Source organism: Euprymna scolopes, chromosome 6, assembly GCF_053919585.1.
Source record: "Euprymna scolopes isolate OS-2025 chromosome 6, ASM5391958v1, whole genome shotgun sequence".
Classification (NCBI taxonomy): Eukaryota; Metazoa; Mollusca; class Cephalopoda; order Sepiida; family Sepiolidae; genus Euprymna; species Euprymna scolopes.
In genome coordinates, this window is record NC_136487.1 from 144,196,609 (window position 1) to 144,219,220 (window position 22,612).

Genomic DNA, 22,612 nt, shown 5'->3' on the forward strand with positions numbered 1-22,612 from the left:
CATTTACGCAACATCAATATATTACATATGAATGAGTCCCCTGTGGAATTTCCACAGTTTCCGCTAGTATAAATAAATATCCTACTTTAATAAAGAACCCATTGATGTGCCAGACGAAAATGAGTGGATTCAGCTTTGAATAACATGGAAATCGTAGATATCTTATAAAACAAAAAAACTATTCGTAGGAGATTAATTTTCCATCTAACTTTCCATTGCTTCACAATGAAAATAAAAGAATACAAAACGATATTTGATTTTATCTTACCTACTAAGATTCCATACGTGAAAATCAACGTTTCTATATTTGGAGCAAAAGAACTGGCAACAGCTGATGCAGCGGCAATTATTCCTCCAACCATCATAATCTGTCGATGACTTGCTTTGAACATTAGTGCAATTGATACCAACGGACCTGAAAAAAATATTGAGATTGTGTTATTTCAGAAACTCTCATTAGAATATAACAAAGCTAAACTCCTTTTATAAACTATTGTTTACTGGTTTTACACTGTTTATTTTATGTCAGTTTTGAAAGAATCAGAATAGTAAGGTTAATAAAATAAAAATTGAAATAAAAACTTAAGCCCTAAGCTGTTATTATCATCTCAATCGGCTACGTGCTAAAGTTTGATTACGGTTGTTTAACAATACAAGTTTCACAACAGATAACACGAGCGTTAATGAACTTTACTAAACAAAAAGGTAACTTTTTCTTATATTAACAGCACATAGTCTCTGAATAAAAAAATAAACTTAAAAACATTTTTAAAGGCTTATTTAAACAATATATGAACGTACAAAAAGTAAAGTTTTGATTAGACTTTACTTCACAGAATTCAATATTTTCTAATTTCCTAATTAAACTTTGTTTTCGTACAGTTTTTTAACGTTGCAAGGCGTTTATGTCAGACAAGTATTTTGGATAATTGTTGGCATGCATCAGTCTGAGAAGACAATTGAGTTCTGCGCCTCACATCAATCTGCTGTCGAATTGCCACGTCTGCTATTGCTGTGCAAACCTATCCTGCATCGACAAGTTCTGTTACAGTTGCCATATATGGAGGTGGCGTCCGGTTCTGAGAGTTCTGTTATCACCAAACTGTAGCGTCCACTCTCTCTCCCTCCCTCTCTCTTTCTTTCTATCTTTCTTTCCTTCTCTCTCTCTCTCTCTCTCTCTCGCTATCTATCTATCTGTCTATCTCTCCACTGTAGGTTTCACCTTTCATCATTCCTCTTGGAACATTGATAGTTAGTATCTTGTTCTTACAGACTTCTTTGTCAAGCAAATCATATCTTTGACTGAAAATGTTAAACTTTGTTAGGTTGATGATCATGCCAAACTCTCTGCATGCGAATATAACAAAGCTAAAACATGGTTAATGAGTCCTTTTAATGAGCCGATGAGTCCCTTCAATACTCCGTTACTGTGGTATCATCAGCGGAGATCATCTTACGTGTGATTAAAAAAAATATATAGTTCTCAGTGTTCGTACTACTTTCTATGGTCCGACCAACTCAGTTCGATTCCAAGAACTCGATTCCCCCCTGCCCTCTCGGTTTCACGTTTTTCATAACGTCTTTTTGGGGGCGAAACCTCATTAATATGCAAATCAACGCATATCAAACTACAACCCCCTATGGTCTTTAAAGATCATCTATGTTGGGAAAATTTTGGTGTGACTGCAGCCATGGAGGCGGTCTGCTAAGAATGGCATGTGCGAACTCGAAACTCGACCGACGGGACACAGAAAGGCGTCAATTCAGCAGTTTCGATCGCGTCTTAATTTGCATAAATGACACAATATAAGGCCGGCAGTGAATAGGTCGGGGGGGGGAGTCGAGTTGAGTCGAGTTCTCGAGAACCGGACTGAACGTGTTAGAGCGGAGAATGTTGCCAAGAATCCAGTCCAGTTTTTTTTTTTTTTCTATTAGAAGCTATTTCGGCTTTAAATATGGGGCGGATGCGGCCGAGATGAAAGTGGAACTTTTAAATGATTCGCGTCGAACCTGGAAAATTAAAAGTCGCGTTGAAAATTTAAAAGCGTTGTAAAACTGAGAATTGAATGAGTCATGTCAAACTGCGAAGGTTGAAGATATGAAGTGAGTCGGACTTTTTTGTCTTTTTGTTTGTTAATTCCAGTGGGATTCGTTGGATTTCTTTAACTATCGTCGTCAAATGAACGTGTTGGAATGCAGTTCGGTCTACTTGTTTGTATTAAGTCGTCGTTTGTAAACGTGGAATTTGGAATGAAATTCGCTTATATTTGTTGAAAAAAAGTCGTCGCTGTTAAAAGAACTTAAAATGCGATTCGGACGACTAGTATGTATTACAGTCGTATTTAAATGCGGAATTTAAAATGAAATCTTGTTGTGCTAACAAGGAAAAAGGGTGTCGTTTTTAAACGATAGATTCATTTTAATGAAAGTACAATTCGAGTCGGATTTGTTTTTGAGGAAAAAGTCGTCACTGTTAAAAGAACTAAAAATGCGATTCGCACCACTTGTGTGTATTAAAGTCGTCGTTTTTAAACGAGTAATTTAAAATGACATCCTGCTGTGTAAAAAGAAGTTGTCGTTTTTAAACGAAAATTATTTTATAAAAGTAAAATTCGAGTCGGATTTTATTGTTTGTAAAACAAAAGTGGTCGCTGTTAAAAGAACTTAAAACGTGATTCGGTCGACTTGTATATATTTAAAAGTTATTTTTAAATGCGGAATTTAAAATGAAATCGTGCTGTGCTGCAAATGGGAAAAAGTGTCGTTTTTGAACGAAAGAGTTATTTTGGTGAGAGTACAATTCGATTCAATTTATTTGGTTTCTGTTTTTGAAGAAAAAGTCGTCGCTGTTAACAGAACTTACAATGCGATTCAGTCGATTTGTATGTAAAGTCGTTTTTAAATGAGAAATTTAAAAATTAATTTCTGTGTGTCTGGCCGTGGGCTAGCTGTGTCTAGCCGAGAATTGTGGGCTAGCTGTGTCTAGCCGAGTATCGTGGGCTAGATTTGTCTAGCCGAGCATCGTTGGCTAGCTGTGTAGCCCCACTTTTGCTAAGTAGTATCTGACAAAGACAGATACTACTTCCCTACCCAGTTTGTGATCATGAGATCAGGGGGGGGGAGTGTAGGGAAATTTTTGGTGTGACTGCAGCCATGGAGGCGGTCTGCTAAGAATGGCATGTATGAACTCGCAACCCGACCGACGGGACACAGAAAGGCGTCAATTCAGCAGGTTCGATCGCGTTTTAATTTGAATAAATGAGACAATATAAGGCCGGCAGTGGATAGGTCGGGGGGGGTCGAGTCGAGTTCTCGAGAACCGGACTGAACGTGTTAGAGCGGAGAATGTTGCCAAGAATCCAGTCCAGATCGATACTCACATCAACTTCAAACAATCACTAGGCTTTACTAGCTTCTCAAACGATAGTGAGATACTACTAGCTTTTCAAATAACAGCTTCTCAAACGTCAAAACGTCAGCTCCAATCATCTTTCACTTTTTCCATTTCTCGGCGCTTTTAATTTTTAAAGTTAGACACGAATCGTTTTATATTTCCATATAGATAAAGAAGAGACTTGGGCCCAGAATGGACTCATGATGGACACCAGCATTAATACTATGAGCTTCTGATTTCTGCCCATCAACCACTACTTTTATGAATCTAACAACAAGAAATGATTTCATTATTGAAAAGATATTTCCAGCTATACCGTAGCTGGAGGTCTTGTGAAGTTGACTTTTATACCCTATCAAAGGCCTTTGATATGTCAAGAGCAATTGCCCTACAAAATTGCCCTACAAAAGAGAGATTCGCAAATCCTATGAGATATAACAATTAGCAAATGTTTTGTAGAACTATCAGAACGGAAACCATATTACGCGTCACTATGAAGGTTATTTTTGCTGGTGTGGTTGACTACTTCTTTATTTAACACAGATTTCGAGCAACTTTATCATGGCACACAGGGGACTCATTGGTCTGTAATGAGGGGGAGGTAACCGATCACGTGAATTCTTAAAGACGGAATATACTAATGAGGTTTTCCAGGGTGTCAGGAAGCAATTCTCCTAAAGACAACGCTTAAACAACTTTGTAAGTATGGGAACTAGTTCTGGTTTAAACTTTTTCAGCACTATAAGTGGGCCAGTTGCTCTACTGGAATTAAAGTTTTTGATTGGCTTGGCAACATCACGCAGAGATATCGTATGCCTTTACACAAGAGGAAATAATTGAGCCCTTCCGAAAGCTATTGAGGACAATGAACAGAAACTTCTATCGGGAGGTAACACTTGGGCGTCTATTCCAAGAATCAAAGAGAGTAATTGTTAACAGAATTTAGAAATGTATCCTAACGTTAAAAATTAACAGTGACAAGACTGGCGACCGATTACAACAAAATAAGAATATCCTACTTCCTGTTTCATAAACACTGCAAATATGAGGATGAATTGGACATGAGTTGTGGAGATGGTCATTAAAAGCTTATTCTGGCTGTATCCTGTTTTATAAATGACGTAGAATCGCGATATGCACCTGTGGAATGAGAAGCTTATCTACGGGTTGGAATCCTACTCGAATACTATGTATACTTGAATACCCGGATTTGTTGATAACAGTGGATCGTCTGTCACTAAAAAAATATTTTACAAACCAGGCCCTGGAAAATATTAAAAAATAAATGAATAAATAAAAATAAAACATGTTAAATTTAAAAGAAAGAACATTAATGAACATATCCCAGAAAAAAAACATCGTTCCGGAAAACTTTATTAAACTCCTGGTTTTGCATCCCGATACCCAGCAGATACACCAATAAAAAAAATCATGCCCAAATGATCGACATTGCAGTCGAAACAGCCTTCATGTCGATATGCGAAAGTGATCCTAAACTGAATGTTATTATATAGGAAATAATCGTGGCTGTGGCAGCAACAGATGAAGAATGCAGAAACTTAAGAGATATAATTCAAAATTCTTCGCCCAGTCTCGCAACGAACGCCCCAACCCCCTCGAAGAAGTATACTGCCTAGAAAGAGTTATTATCAAAGACAGCAAATTCCTCAGTAACTTCGCGCTGACGTATTGGAATCCCTTCATTCCGCACATGAAAACGTACATGATATGTTGGCGAATGCAAGACAACGATTGTTCTGGCCGGGTTTGAAAACATCAAGCAAACCAGATCCCAGTGCCCTAGTTGCAATATATATGCTCGATATACTAAATGCGTTGCAGTGACCCTTATGACGTCGGGGAGAGCCAAAACTGTATGCGATACCTTGAGAATTTGAGATGAGCATGAAGAGATCTATTCTAACAGAGGACCGCTGTTTGAGCCCCAGAAATACGATCACCTTCCTGTCCTATGAGAATAATACCAAATACGGAAACACTGGGAAGAAATAGTTGATCTAAGGGGGTTGGCAATGACTAGGAGGCATATGCGGAATGAGAAGGAACTCTAAGTTCAAGACAGTGTCCATATCCAAAACCAGGATGGTAACTACCCGCGTCGATGGAGGAAGTACGGAGAAGATCGTGGAGACACGTGATTTTAATACAAAGAAGAACTCGTGAAGTTATCTCCCTTAATAACAGGAAGTAACCAGGGAGTGATTTCCCCTGAGGGCTATAAATAGAAAGATGAAAGCAGCCATTTGCTTTTTTGTATGGATCTTACATTTTCTCACTTTACAAATCTAAAAATGGATGTAGTCGTGGTCAAATTGGCGAACACGTTGGAATTTCACTTTTCACTGTTGATCGAGTTAATTTACTTATTTACTACAAAGGGAAATTAATCAATCTAATCTTGCTGAAATCGATGAGGAGACTCCATAATCAATAATAATCAATGTGTATATTTACGCTTGTCGTGTCTGTCTATGTTATTTTATGTATGTAATTGACAAATATACTTACCTCCAAACATTATCGCACCCGCAATGATTGAGAAAACAATTGTAGTTTTTGAAAAGGATTCGTTGAAAAGCTCCAGTACTTCTATGAGCAAAATTCCATTTATTGAAGTAGTTCCTGGAACTGTACAGTTTGTTAAAAAACATGCGAGACATACTACCCATCCCCAACCACCATCTGGAGGTCGTACTTCCGTGTCCGGTTGGTTAGCAACGTCGACTTCCGGTGCTTTTGCGTCCACCTTTCTCATCCTACACGGCATCTTGTTGATTTACCTGGTAAAAGATGATACGAAAAATAATGGAAAGCGATCATGTTTTGAAAATCTTTAGATCATCAACATCATATCGTATGAATCCGAAGATTCTATTTTTGGCATTGGTTTCCCCGATATTTTTCTAGTCAGAATTCTTTCTAGAAAGATATCAGTGATTACAGGAGGACATCTCGAGTAAAAGTGATCGGTGTGGAACAAACTGGATTCGAACTTGAAACATCCAGATCATCAGTTCGTGTCGTTAACCACTATGCCACCGTCACCTTCCATTTTTTTTAGATGAAGATTGATGATTTGGAGTCTTTAAATTATTCGGACTACTATCCTCATTTTAATTGTTATTTTCGCAACGTTCTTGCAGATGTAAACTCCCATATTCTTCAGGTACATCATTTCAAACTCGGGAATCTTCATGTCGCATTTGGAAATCTATATAAAAACTAGTAGGCCGCCGTCGTAAACTACGCTTAAATATGATATTTTGATATCATATTTATTATTATACAAGACTACCCGTGACCCGTTGGGTCAGTATGTTATATTAGCTATGGAATTCATGTATGAGCGTGACACTTATGACGTAAAGAAAATAGGGTTTTTTTTTTTGACATAACAGAAATATTTCTATGAAAGTATATTAAAATGAAAAAAAGAATATAGATAGATATCTACGAGTCGTTCTGTTTAATATAATTGATTATCTTTGAAAAAAAAAATTATAGTTACTGAATTATAAGTGGTTGGACATGCTTATAGGCAAGTGCGCACTGAACAGATACCATAATACTTATTATAGTTAAATTCAAATTTTGATATATCTGCTTTTTTTAAATGAAATTATTAGTTAAAGGTACAGAATAGTTCAAAACACTCTCCCCACGTTAAGAATATCTTTTTAAATAGAAAATGAAAATAAAATGTAACTTTTTCATTTAATTTAAACAAACATTAATGACCCATTGTGCAAAATATTTAATTTATATGTTAGGTCAATAAAAACGGAAAAGAAAATGTGAAAATAAAAAATGAAGGCCGTGGGTAAAATCGCTGTTGTAAAATGCTCTTATGGTTGTTAAAGTAGATTTATTTGTAAAAAAAGAGAAAGATTGCGTTAAAAGACCTTAAACGTAAAACAGAATGAACGATGTAAAAAGAAAAAAAATAAGACAGTATTAACAATTGTTTATTTGGATAATTTAAACGCGAAAAAAACTTAAAATCTAAAAAAAAAAAATAATTAATAAATGCTGAAGCAAAAAATAAAACCTAAATAAATAAAATAAAATAAAACTAATATTGAAACAGATCAGTAAATGTGTCAACAAATTCACCGTTCTCACACAACTATTTTGTATCTAGAAATGTAAACAGAAAATAAAAAAGGAGGAAGGAAAGAATGAAGGAAAAGGGGAGGATAGAGAGTAGTAGTAGTAGTAGTAGTAGTAGTAGTAGTAGTAGTCTTGGCTTTACTACAATTGTTCTTATGGTTGTCAACTGGTTAAAGTTGTTTAGTTGTAAGAAAATAGCAACGGTATAGTTGCAATAAAGAATAGTTGCAAAACACTCCCACTCTTCCCACGTTAAATAATAATTTCGAAATAATAACATTAATATATCAGTGCACAGTTCAAAATCTACAAAAGAAGCGATTTGTGTTTATTTGTTTACGTTGTTATGGATTAATGTTTATGCGCGCATGCGCAACCGGATGTCGTAAACCGGAAAGTGGGTTACATCACTCGTTACAAGGTCATTTGAGTTTTATAATTATATAGATTATATTGGATCCAATATATAGTAATGATTTTAAAAAATTAAACAAAAAAGTGACTCATGCCAAACCGTTTAGCACGATTTACTTTTTCCTTTGATGATACTGTCTGAGCTATGAAGACATGTTTGCTGCAAGGCTAAAAATCAAAACATCAACCAATAGCATTATTCGTAATGCTGTCGTTTGAGCTTCACCTGGCAAATTCCATTTTTTTAATTTTTCCACTTTTGCACCGATTTTCCTCGGCTAAAACCCAAATATAAAGTTTTTCATGTGTTCGAATACCCTATATGTTAAGTTTCGTGTCTGTAGACCAAAAGTTGACAGGGGAGTTCGGTAGGCGAAATTTTTAAATAACTATATATACGCATACATAAATATATAGAGAGAAAGAGGTTTGTGTTTACTATAACATTTTTACGCAAATATTGCACAAATATAAATCATATAGAATATCTGCATGAATATAATTACACGTAATAGTTAACTAAAGATGATTATCCCATAAGAAAACCGAAAAATCTAATAGGAAATTAATTAAAATGAATATTTAAAAGAATATGCAAATTAGCTAGATCTTCTGCAGATAAATGCAATTCCACGACCCATATATAACAAAGTTGTATTTTCTTTTTAAATAAATAGAAAGAAAAAACGGTTTTGAATAAGAATATCAATACACAAAAAGAAAACAAATTTATAGAAGTATAGATAGATTTGAAATTCACCATTATTATCGTTTCATGTTTCTGAAATTTTTAGACGTTACTCGATAATTTGCATTCTTTGGATTCTTTGAACTACTGTTCTCATCTCGAGTCTTATTCTCACAACGTTTCAGTCGATGTAACCTCCGACCTTCTTCAAATCTATCTTATCGAAATCAGGAATTTTTCTGTCGAACTCGAGAATCTGCAATGAGTTTCGAACGGAACCCTATATATAATCCATGCAGGTAACATGTTCCTGTTCTGTCATTCATGACAGGGTAAAAGTCATACATAATTTGTAATTGTATTCTAAGTGTCGCCGGCACTGAGGACTGAACATCTATTGCACCACGGGCGTGCAGGCGATATACTAGGAATACATAGAAGGTGGGAGGTTACAGCAATCGAAACGTTGTGAGAAAAAGACTCAAGATAAGACAAGTAATCCAAATAATTTAAATAATACATGTTTGAGCTTCGTCAACCATGATCGAGTAGAAATATCAAGTTGTTTTTTTGTTTTTGTTTTTGTTTTTTTTTTAGATGTTGGGTGAGAGTAAGTTTCACATATTATGGCCTTGAAGATGCGAAAAGAAATCAGAGAACAAAGAGATAGTTTCTATTTACTTGCATCCACACTAGGGCAAAGTTAGACACAAGGTCGGTTTTTAATGTGGGAAAATTCAGATCCCCAAATAAGGCATTCTGGATAGGAATAAAAAATAAAATAAAATTCCCAGTCATAAAGGATTTGTCCTATACTGACCGACCACAGAAAAAGTGAAGTGTAGCATCAGAACAGATACTACACTCTGTGATCTTGTCCCGAAGGCAAGAAGAGTATTAGATAATGGTTTATTTATTATGTTTTTATTGAAATCCTTTGAGATGAGTAATTTGTGCATTTATTTTTTTTATTTATTTATTATTTATTTTTACTTATTTATTTATTATTTATTTATTTATTTTTTATTTATTTATTTTTTATTTATTTATTTGTATTTATTTATTTTTTTATTTTTTAAATTTTTGCGGACTGTTATCCTCATCATGATAGTTGTTTCACCAAGTTTTTTGGCCAACTAAATATCTGGCTTGCTTTGGGTAGGATTGAAACCGCTATCTTCAGACAATGCTCACCCGGAACTGTAGAGATTCACCGCCTCTATCCATGGTAAAACCACAACAATATTATTAATATAATACTTATCCTTAGATGGGTAAACTTAATTCGATGAACAGAACCGTTTTTCACCAGATCTATGTCTCCGTAAGAATAAAATCAAAATATGATGATACTAAACTTTATTCTCATAGCCCTTATTTTAATTTAATCAACATGACTCACATGATTTTGATTCTAGAAAATATCTGAAATTTAATCTTTAAGCTTAAGGGGTCTGAAGAAGGAAGTAAAATTCAAGGAATTTTACTTAATTTGTGTCTAATGACGATTGATCAGATTCCAATTAACGATTCTCAAAGAACTACACGGTGCAGCAGAAACGCCTCTCACATTTTAAACTTTACATTATATGTTGCTAATGAACTTATGAAAGATTATATGTTGCTAATGAACTTATGAAAGATTATATGTTGCTAATGAACTTATGAAAAATTATATGTTGCTAATAAACTTATGAAAGATTATATGTTGCTAATGAACTTATGAAAGATTATATGTTGCTAATGAACTTATGACAAATTATATGTTGCTAATGAACTTATGAAAGGTTATATGTTGCTAATGAACTTATGAAAGATTATATGTTGCTAATGAACTTATGAAAAATTATATGTTGCTAATGAACTTATGACAAATTATATGTTGCTAATAAACTTATGAAAGATTATATGTTGCTAATGAACTTATGAAAGATTATATGTTGCTAATGAACTTATGACAAATTATATGTTGCTAATGAACTTATGAAAGATTATATGTTGCTAATGAACTTATGAAAAATTATATGTTGCTAATGAACTTATGAAAAATTATATGTTGCTAATAAACTTATGAAAGATTATATGTTGCTAATGAACTTATGAAAGATTATATGTTGCTAATGAACTTATGACAAATTATATGTTGCTAATAAACTTATGAAAGATTATATGTTGCTAATGAACTTATGAAAGATTATATGTTGCTAATGAACTTAAGAAAAATTATATGTTGCTAATGAACTTATGAAAAATTATATGTTGCTAATAAACTTATGAAAGATTATATGTTGCTAATGAACTTATGACAAATTATATGTTGCTAATAAACTTATGAAAGATTATATGTTGCTAATGAACTTATGAAAGATTATATGTTGCTAATGAACTTATGAAAAATTATATGTTGCTAATGAACTTATGAAAGATTATATGTTGCTAATGAACTTATGAAAGATTATATGTTGCTAATGAACTCATGAAAAATTATATGTTGCTAATGAACTTATGAAAGATTATATGTTGCTAATGAACTTATGAAAGATTATATGTTGCTAATGAACTTATGAAAGATTATATGTTGCTAATGAACTTATGCAAATGCCAATGATGTTTTCATTGAGCTAATAACTTGCCATTATTTTTACACGTACCCTCATTAAGCAATATGTTTTGAACTGGTGCATATTGTGGTTTTACTGTAGAAATGCTTTTAGAAGAGTGGTAAATCTGTAACTGCAATACTGAGAGCTTTTCGAGTTCATTACAAGTTAGTACGACATGATTCTGTTTCAGGTTGAAAATCAATACAGCTATTGGTTGCAAATTTCAGAACTACATGTTCGGTACTTAAAAGAAAGCCAACTGGAAGGCCTCGAAGCACTCGGAACCAGACATGATTCGAGCTGTGAGACTTTCAGTTGCTCAGTCTCCTCCACGTTTAGCTCGCAAATATTCTTTGCGATTGTCTGATCGAACAGTGAGATAAATTCTATACACTGACATGAAGTTCCACACATACAACTTAATGATTGCTCAGAAACTGCACAAGCGTGACTGGGAATATCGTATGTCAAAATGTGGGGGTATTTCTGCACCCCCTATATTAAACTCATACTTAACACGAAGGTAATTGATTTTAAATCTAAATAAGGGGAAAAATCAAATCATTGAATTAAGTACTAATTGATTGTTCGGCAATTAATAATCAATTTCAAATAAGAGACATTCTGGTTGATATAGGTCCCTTTCTTATAGAAATAACGAATTAAATAATAGTTAGTTTAATAGAAATTTATTATCACCTACAGTTTATAATCTGCATCATTTCCCCAATTGCTGACCTACTTCTTTTCTTTGCTTAAGTGGTGTTATGCATTTGCGTATAGGCTCATGCGTTCCAGTATCAATACGCATCTCTATCGTATTTGTACTGTCCAATATTTTGTCTTCCGTAACGAACAAGTCCTTGTTTCGCTTCAGCACCCTATTGATCTCTAACTTGAATTTCTCGGACACTTTTATTCCTTTCAAGTTTCCCTCAGAGATCTTATCCTCTTGTTTCTTCGGCATGGTAATCTCTATGACTTTGTCAGCCGCTCTACATCTAACTATTTTACAACCTCTTCTTAAGGTCCCGCTTAAAATTAGACGTATCTTGTTTGTCTGTTTCTTCTCGCCACATTACGCTTATTCATAATATAACATGCACACACGCACGCACGCACACACGCGCGCGCACACACACACACACACACACACACACACACACACACATATATATATATATATATATATATATATATATATATATATATATATATATATATATATACTAGCATTTCAGCTCGGCGTTGCCAGGGTGTTTGGAGGTGTATGTTGAGCAAAAAAATAAAAACATTTATTGTTTTGAGCTCAAATCAAGTTATTATGTCAGATCCATGCCCAAGGAACCTATATCTAAAATTTCAATTGTTTAGACCCAAAATTCTCGGAGGAGTTTAGTAGAGTTCTCAAAGTTCTCAAAGGTCAAATCGTTGAACTTTGACCCCTTAACCTCCAAATTTCTGGCCGAAAACCGATCACAACGATTTTCCCAAATCTCAGTACCATGTATATCAAATTTCGAGTCTGTAGACTGAAAATTGACATAGTTATTGCGTAGGAAAATCTACACAGACACAAACACGTTCACTTTTATAGATATACTAGCATTTCAGTCCGGCGTTGTCCGGGTATTGGGAGGTGTATGTTGAGCGAAAAAAAAAAAAGAAAAGCTGTCAATTTTTTAAACTTTGACCCCTATTATGACCCCTTAACATTTATTGTTTTGCTCTCAAATCAAGTTATTAAGTTAGATCCATGCCTAAAGAACCTATATCTAAAATCTCAATTGTTTAGACCCAAAATTGTCGAAGGAGTTTGGTAGAGTTTTCAAAGGTCAAATCGTTGAACTTTGACCCCTTAACAGCCAAATTTCTGGCCGAAATCGGATTACAAAGATTTTCCCAAATCTCAGTCCATTGTATATCAAATTTTGAGTCTGTAGAATAAAAATTGACAGAGTTACTGCGTAGGGAAATGTACACGTACACACAGACACACAGACAGACAGACCGACACAATCACTTTTATAGATAGATAGATAGATAGATAGATGGATTAAACAAAAATATATACGTATACATAAATATATATTGCAACAATTTTGTGTTTACTGTAAACTTTTTACGCACATATTATGCAAGTATAAATCATGTAGAATAACTGCACGAATATAATTACACGTCATAGTAAACTAAAGATGATCATCCCATGAGAAAACCGAAAAAAAAACTAATAGGGAATTAATTAAAATAAATGTTTAAAAGAATATGCAAATTAGCTATATCTTTTGCTAGGGAATGCGATTCCACAACCCATATATAAGAAAATTGTATTTTCTTTTTAAATAAATAGAAAAGAGGGTTTTAATATGAATATCAATACAAACAAAAGAAAAACGAATTCATAGGAGTATATATATATATATATATATATATATATATATATATATATATATATATATATATATATATATTTAACATAAATATCGAACTAAAATTCAACTTAGATGTGTACGTGCCCCTTGCGGCCCACCCAAAACTCTGATACTACTAAAATAGGATTACATTTAGTACAATTATCTAATAACCGAAAACATACCCTACAAATATTAACTCTTTGTTCTCCCTTACACCAATGGTTATATTTCCACTATAGTGAAACGCTCTAACAAAAATCTTCAAAATCGCTAACCCCAATTTTGATACATGTTTTATATACTACAATCACTAAATACGGCCGAAATTCAAATGACAAATGACGCACAACGCTATATGACATAGACTTGTAAAATAACTCCAAAAAAATGCTAAAAGTTGTTGAAAACTTCAAATATCTTGGAAGCACTCTAAGCACTGATAACCATGCTGATAAAGAAATAAGCTGCATAATCCAAAGCGCATGTGCCTCCTTTGGTAAGCTGGACAAGAAGTGCAGAGTCTACAAAACCATCGTCCTGCCAGCCCTGCTGTACTCAGCAGAGATCTACACTCTGTCTAGGGAACACATAAGGAGATTGGAAGCCGTCCAACAGAGACACCTGAGAAGGATCATGAAGATCAAATGGGGTGACTACATACCAAACACGGAAGTTCTCGGGAGAGCAAACCTAGATAGCGTGGAAGCTACCCTTGCTACTATGCAACTACGATGGAACGGGAACATTACTAGAATAAGAGACAACCGAATTCCAAATAGATGATCTTCTACGGGGAACTGGAAAATGGAACTCGCAAATTAGGAGGTCAGAAGCTTCGTTACAAAGATGTAACAAAGGGGCACTTGAAGGCAATGAACATCAATGTCGAGAGTTGGGAGGAACAAGCCAAATAAAGGAGTTGTTGGCGGAACAGTCTCCACAAAGGAAAGAAAGAAATAGAGAGAAAGATTGGAGAAGCCTTAGAGCTGAGACACTATAGACGACACAACCCTGGCACCCACATATGCAGTGCTTGTGACCGGATGTTTCACACAGAAAGAGGACTATGCCAACGCCGAAAGATAAAACACTGAGGCCCCGACTAGTCATCGTCATGATTGACGGACTGCATGATGATGATGATGATGATGATGATGATGATGATGATGATGATGATGATGATGATGATGATGATGATGAAAAAGAAGAAGAAGAAAAATAGCTCCAAACAATATCTGTATGTATCTACTCAAGGGAGTTACGTAACATTTCAATATTTGAATACGTATGTATACATGGTCTTTTGCGTGCACAGGATCTCTGGGTATTACTATTTACAAATAATTAATAAAACCTTCAGTAAAGTAATATCATTGCTAGTTAGTAGAAAATAACTGAAAAGAATTCCCAATAACCCTCCATTTTCAAATAATTATTATCGCTGTCATAACAAATGACTGCCTTTGATCATCATAAGTTTAGTAATGATATACATTCTGAGTTTGCAATTACTATTATTACGAAACGTTTTAAGACTGTAAATAACAAATTCATACATTATAAATATACTAACAAACATGGAACTAATGAATAGAATGAAGGGGTGTTCAAAGAAAAGTTTTGGTAAAGCGAGAGAAAATAAATTATCACAATTAAGCAAATTATAGGTCCCTTCCCCCTTCCCCTTCCCCCTTTCTTCTCTCTTCCTTTTTTCTTCTTTTCGTTCTCCTCCAAGTACCTCTCTTTTCTCTTCTCCCATTGTTTCTTTCCCTCTTTTTCTTTTTCTTCCTCAGTTCCCCTACCCTACTACTAATTTCTCTTCCCTTAAACAATCCCTAGGAGTCCAAGAAATGGTCAACGTATCCGGGTGAATCTTCAACTTTTTCGCAGAAAGTCATAAGAAAACCAAAAGAAAAGATAATAAAAATGAATTAAAGACACTAAGTCTTTTGCTTGTCAGACTGGCAGCGGGCAGTAGGCAGACGAAGCAAACACTTGCTAAAGATAACATCTTTATCCGCTTTTGGCCCCAAAACTCAAAGAGATTATGCATATATAACCTCAGAGCAGAAAGAAGCAAAGAAAGAATTCGGATTCCTACCTTTTCGACTTTATTTTCTTTTCCTCGTTTTTTTTTTCAAGTCTTTGATTAGTTTGTTTTGTTCCTGTCTTGTTTTTTTTTGTTTTTTTCAACGTTGTTTTCGTGGTAAATAATTTTTTTCTTTATTCTTGGAGAATAAAATTGGTCAGAGCAACAAAATTTATGTGTGTAGATGGATGAGTTGTGACTCTCAGTTTTTCTCGGCCGTATCTACAAACAGTTATTTTCTTTTTTAATGAATACAAGTGATACATTTAAGGATTTCAAATACGGCTTTGTTTATTTTACACATATCAAAATACAATAACAATCAAACATCAGAGCACGGTGGGAGTTGGGTGGAGTAGGGTGGGTCTCTCTCGGTCTGTCCTGGTCGTTCTGTGCCTCTGATCTCTTTTGACTACGTCGTATGTCCTTTTATTTGTAACTGATCTCATAACCTCTTTTGCTCACCTTTGTTTATTGTTTTACCCAACCTTTCTATGGGTCAGAATTTCCCTGGCGATTGACGTTATCATGACGCATTTCTCCGGTGATCCCGTCTTGTTCCCGAGACCATGAATATGGGTCACCTTTTTCCTGGGATTATGACATCATTGTGTCCTGATGATTCCCAAGCCCACCTTGCTCTCTCAAACATCAATAAAACAACACTACAACTATATTTTAAAACTTTTATTGAAAATTCAATTCAGGTAACTTGATTATGCAGTAGAGCTGACATCTATTCAATGTAGCCGCCTTCAGCCTCAACCACAGCTACGATACGGATCCGGAACTAGGGGCATGCCTTTTCCACAAGCCCCGGCTGGAGTTCGGCAAATACTCGGCAGAGAAGGATATAAAGTCGTAGCACTCCTTCTGAAGCCAAGCCTGGGTCTCTTGTGGGCCGTCGCAGAATCCTGCTGCCACATCGAGGGTCTGCCAACGGCCACTTGATTGTACCAGAGGATCACCATACTTTTCAGCACATCCAGGTACACTTTGGTGTTGACTTTCAAGCTGACTCCGGATATGTGAGGTGGCATTACTTGAAACCACACCAAAGACCTTAACCGTGGGTCGTCTGATATGTTCATCTGTGTCAAGCATTGGACCGTCCAGATTTGAATTTCAATGGTGCTGGCAATGGTCCTGTTGTCATAACTTGGATCAGTAGAGAGCATGAGTTGTACAGCGGCGCATCTCTGATCTCGTTTGTTGAAGATTGTGTCACTTTCAGACATGATAGAAGGCTCCTATCGCTTTTAGGATTTTTACCAAACTGACCAACTAGTAGATGGTCTTTAACAAAAGAAGAAAGCCAGTTTTCATCAAACGGAAATGGAATCATGTCGCCTTTTCTAGTGTGACAATTTTGTTGTTCCACCCAGTATATATATATATATATATATATATATATATATATATATATATATATATATATATATATATATATATATATATATATACGGCTGGTCCATAAGTCACTTTACATTTTAAAAATTTAATAACTTTTTTCTATTAATATATTTTTATTTCTCTCTTCAGAATTATAAAATAGAATCATTGGAAATTGTTTGTATATATAAGTTTATAACAGAACAATGAGTGAGGATAATTGAATTTCACTTTGAAAATGGACGGTGAATTGTTGCAATGCAAAGATCTTATATGTGTCATTTCAATGTTCAATATCCTCTTAAAAGATATGCTATTGGATTTGTTCAACCTCAGTAAACATGCCAGGGTATTGGTGGCAAACAAAATGGAGCAACTGCACATACAGCTAAAGCAACGATGCAGTTGTTAACTGTGATGTTTCAGGATCGAAAAATCTCTTGAAATTTCGATTTTGAATGGCCTCCACGTTCATCTTATTTTACAGAACTAGACTTTTGGCTTTGGGGATATCTTAAAGACAAAGTGTATGCAAATAAGCCTCGAAGCATCCAAGAACTTAAGACAAACATACGCAGAAAATTCTTTCCCTACAACTCCCGATGTTAAGAACTGGCAGAATAGCTTAGACTTTAGAATAGCTTAGACTTTAGAATAGCTTAGAAAGAGCTCGACTTTGCAAAGCCGAGAATGGAGGCTACTTAAGAGACATTATCTTTTGTAATTAAGTCGGAAAAAATTTCTTTCTTAAAGACAAAGCGTATGCAAATAAGCCTCGAGCCATCCAAGAACTTAAGCCAAACATACGCAGGAAATTCTTTCCCTACAACCCCCGATGTTAAGAACTATCATAAAGAATAGCTTAGAAAGAGCTCGACTTTGCAAAGCCGAGAATGGAGTCTATTTAAGACACATTATCTTTTGTAATTAAGTCTGAACAAATTTTCACACTATAAACTGCGTAATATAAAAAAATAATAATTAAATTCATTAAAGAAAAAGTTTTTTTTTTTTTTTTACACAGTGATCACCACTTATCAAGGCCCGGAAGCCACTCAGGGATAAGGGTTATTGCAAGTACATTACGTTAGTGAGGAGATTTGCTGAAATGTTTACTTAAGGGGGCGGTTCATTAGGAATTTGTTAACATTGGGCTTGAAGATATCCAAGTTGTAGTCCGGAGGGAAGCATGCAGCCGGAACAGAGTTCCACAGGCGTGCAGTTCTAAGAAAGAAGCTTTGTTCATGGAATCTGCGTTTTGATTTAGGCACAGATATAGAGTGGGGGAAATTTTTCACAGTGGATTCAGCTAGACGGGTGTTTTTCGTGAAAGATTGGCGAGGGGGGACCAGAGATTGGAGTTCAGACGAGCATCTGCCATGGAAATAACGATAAAATAAGGACAGGCTCGCAACGTCTCTTCTGTGGGAGAGAGGTTGCAGGGTAGAGAAAAGGGCATCCCCCACTAAGCCACGAAGTCTATTTTGTACTCTGTCAAGGCAGGATAGGCTGTTTTTAGCAGCTCCTGCCCAGATATGGCAACAGTATTCCATCCTTGGACGTACTTGGCTTTTATATAGATAGAGAATTGCATCCGTAGTGAGATATCTTCTGGAGCGGTAGAAGGATCCCACCATCTTTCCAGCGACCTTGGCAACAGACTTGATGTACGTGTTCCATTTCAGATCAGGAGTAAAGGTCAAACCCAGAAGCTTGTCAAAACACAGGGCCTCACCCAGACGAGAGCCATCCATCACAATCGATGCCAGATTGGGATCAGAGCGTTGATGATGTAAGGATAGCAGTTTGGTTTTGGATGCATTAAAGGTTACCAGCACATCTTCCCCCACTGAACCACGCGCTCGAAATCAGAGGAGAGAGAATCAGAGAGAACTTTGTCATTTACAGCCTTTGATGTGTTGCCGTAGATGGTCGTGTCATCAGCATAGATGTCAACGAATGATTTAAGTATGTGTTTAGGGAGGTCATTGATGTAGATCAGGAAGAGAGTTGGGCCCAGGATTGACCCCTGAGGGACTCCAGCATTTATATTGCAGGCCTCTGATTTTTGTCCATCTACCACTACTCTTATGAGCCTATCGGAGAGAAATGATTTAATGATTGAGAAAACATTTCCAGTTATACCGTAGCTGGAAATCTTGTGAAGTAGACCCTTATGCCATACCTTGTCGAAGGCCTTTGATATGTCAAGAGCAATTGCCCTAGAAAGGAAGCCTTTGTCAAGAGATTCACTAATCCTGTGGGATATAACCGTCAGCACATCTGCGGTAGATCTTGCAGAGCGGAAACCATATTGTGTGTCACTAAGAAGGTTATTCCTGCTGAGGTGGTTGACTATTTCTCTATTTAATATGGATTCCAGCAACTTACTCATAACACACAGGAGACTTATTGGTCTGTATTGAGAGGGAGATGACTTATCACCTGAATTCTTAAATACAGGGCAAACTGATGAGGTCTTCCAGGGAGTCGGAAAGCACTTCTCCTTAAGGCAGCGCTTAAATAGTTTCGTAAGTATGGGAGCAAGTTCTGGTTGAAGCTTTTTTAACACTATAATTGGGATGCCATCAGGGCCAGTTGCTTTACTGGAATCTAAGTTCTTTATTAGCTTGGCGACCTCATGCACGGATATTTTTTTTTCAAACTGTAAAGTGACTTATGGGTCACCCTATATATATATATATATATATATATATATATATATATATATATATATATATATATATATGTATGTATGTATATATATATCATTAATGACCAGCCGTTACAATCTTCACAAATCGTCGCCATTGACTCCGGTTCTGCGCTATTTTGATGAACAATTAGAAGTACATGAAGCCATATTATTTATATTACTCGGACTCCTATTTCCATTTTCGTTGGAATATTTACAAATTTTCGATTAATGCAACCTAACCTTCTTCAGGTTCATTTCTTCAACCTGCATTGTGACCGCCTTCAAAATTCAATTTCTTACACAGATGTACACAACGCTAAAAGCAAACTACAACGTGTTTCTCACACTTGGTCTCAATTGGACAGAATTCGAAACGATTGAAAGAAGAAAAAACATGAAATCCTCTTTCATTGGCATATTCGGACTACGATTCTATTTGTGTAACCTCCGACCTTCTTGAAGTGCAAATGTTTGAACTTGGAAACCTTTCAGTTGAACCTGGAGAAGGCTGGCGGTATACCGTCGAAGTGTTATGAATGGAATCATCAAGACGAGAATAGCAGTTTAAATATTCCAAAACAATAGAACGTTTTAATAACCATTAAACTGATTCCACATAATTTTTGTTAATTTTTCCCCAATAAGGTTTTTCTTCTTCTTAATGCCACTTAGATATGTAGAATTAACTCAAGGCGAGGGGGGCATGGATTAGAGCTCAGCCGAGCACTTGCCATGAAAATAAAGATAAAGGTCAATTTCGCTGAAAAATATCAGATTTTAATCCCCCCCCAAAAAAAAATTAATAATTTCCCCACTCTTTATCTGTGCCTAAACCTAAACGTAGATTCCATGAACAAAGCTTCTTTCTAAGAACTGTGCGCATGTGGAACTCTGTTTCATTTTCCTGCTTTCCAACTGACTACCATATGGTCGTCTTCAAGTCCAGCATGAGCAAATTCTTGATGGACCATCCCCTTAAGTAATCCAATTTACCAATTTTCCACGACTAACGATAACTACATTTTCTCATTGACTACTGTACACTCATTAACCCTTATCCTCGAGTGGCATTCGGGCCTTTATAGGTGGTGACTCCTTTGTCCTTTGGAAAAAAATGAAATCATTTTTAATCGGCTTATTTGGACTACTATTCACATCGTAGTTGATATATTGAGGCGGTTTTGGTCGATGTAAGGTCCTTTAACTCAAACTTCAAAAAGGGCAATGCTAACATAGTCCGAAACGTGTTCGTATAAATTAAAAAAAACAAATTGTCATTCAAGAAATCCCGAGACATATTTTAACTTTTTGTAAATAATTCGCTTTCTTTTGAAATTAGATATTGTTGTTGTGTCAGCGTTCACCGTCGGGTCAGGATTGAGCCGGTTTTTCCAACTGAATTCTTTGCATCTCCTATAGACGCCGATCAGGCACGTCGGTTTGAAGCTGAGTTTAATATCAGGTCTAATCATTCGCGGTTCTAACGACGCACTCCGTAAAGGCGAGAACACAGAATCAGATCGGCATCTTGCTTCACCAGGCTGAGCCAGGTTTTCAGCTGATTGTCGTTTTTTCCGACCCTGGAGTGGGGCTGGGGTGATGGTGACATGGATGAGGTCATTTGATTGCCGGCCAAGGGTAGGACCAAACCATCGGAGACGTCTCAAAAGGAGGTTCTGTTTGAAGGATGGTATCGGGCAGCGCGAACGGGGGGTAACGTTTGGGGCGAATTAGTGTCAGCGAACCCGAAAGATGCAGCGTAGACATTGGTGGTAAAAAAAAAAATTTGATATTCTACTTTTAATTCTTAGTATTTGAAATATTCTTTTAACAAATATTTTACTTTTTCTAAAGATGATAGAAAGAAAAAAACGTCTAAATCGGTACTAAAATCTAAAGCTTGTCAAGGAATTTATGTTTTGTGGAAGTTTAATTTAAAGAACGAAAAATTTTGAAAAGAATGGAAGAGAAATAAGATAAATATATGGAAAGAGAATACGAACATTTTAATGTGAACACTTCAAGTCTATTAAGAATAATTATCGGTGAAGTAGGTCAAAGTGTGATTAAATGTTAGCGTGAGAGTGAAAATACCCTCGAGCTTTAATGTGGATGATTGTATTAAGAGAAGCTCTTGGGCCGGATAAAACGTACAAACCTTTTGAAAAAGAACGAAACGGGCATATATATTCTTAAAACACGTATCAAGATTTGGCATAAATGGCTGCATAAAATGATTAGCATATTTTGCAGGTTTTTGCACGAAACCTATAATTATCATTGAAATAGGGGAAAGTTTACTTCATATATAAAATAATAAAAACAATTAAGAAAAATGAAAATGTTGTACTCACAGTCTATATAAAAATGTGTCCGTCCCAGCTACAGATGGTAACACTTATATAACGTAGACATCTATCTAGTAACCCTGACCATGTCATAAAAGCTGAGAAGTTTGTAGAAATGAAAGATATACGCTACAATGTATGATAAACCTATGTTAACGAACCTTCCACGACAATGATGTCATAAATCAAAGAACTGCCATAAATTCCATGTGCTTGTACCTACATGTTATGTGAGAATGAGAACAAAGAAATATGTAGTTTATTTTCTTACCTTCTGTTCGAGTGTATTTATTATATTTAACAGATTTGGCGACGAGAGACTCATTTAATGTTGATATATAATATGTTAACGTAATTACAAAAAAGACGATTCGGTTTTGCTCTTTTTTATGTTGGAATTTTTCACCCAAAGTAAAATCCGCGTTGTCAAGATGTGGA

The 22,612-nt window shown here is 35.5% G+C and overlaps 1 protein-coding gene across 2 annotated transcripts in view; it reads right to left on the reverse strand.

The window, feature by feature from the left end:
- The window catches only part of LOC145278339 (monocarboxylate transporter 9-like), an 81,055-nt gene extending 58,729 nt beyond the window's left edge, over positions 1-22,326 (reverse strand). For both annotated transcript variants that reach the window (XM_080130633.1, XM_080130632.1), the window contains exons 1-3: positions 22,181-22,326; positions 5,924-6,195; positions 269-415 (exon numbers count right to left, since the gene is read on the reverse strand). In XM_080130633.1, the coding sequence (XP_079986759.1) occupies positions 269-415; positions 5,924-6,182 (406 nt within the window). In that variant the 5' untranslated portion in view covers positions 6,183-6,195; positions 22,181-22,326. The remainder of the gene's footprint in view (positions 1-268; positions 416-5,923; positions 6,196-22,180) is intronic.
- Between the last annotated feature and the right edge of the window lie 286 nt (positions 22,327-22,612).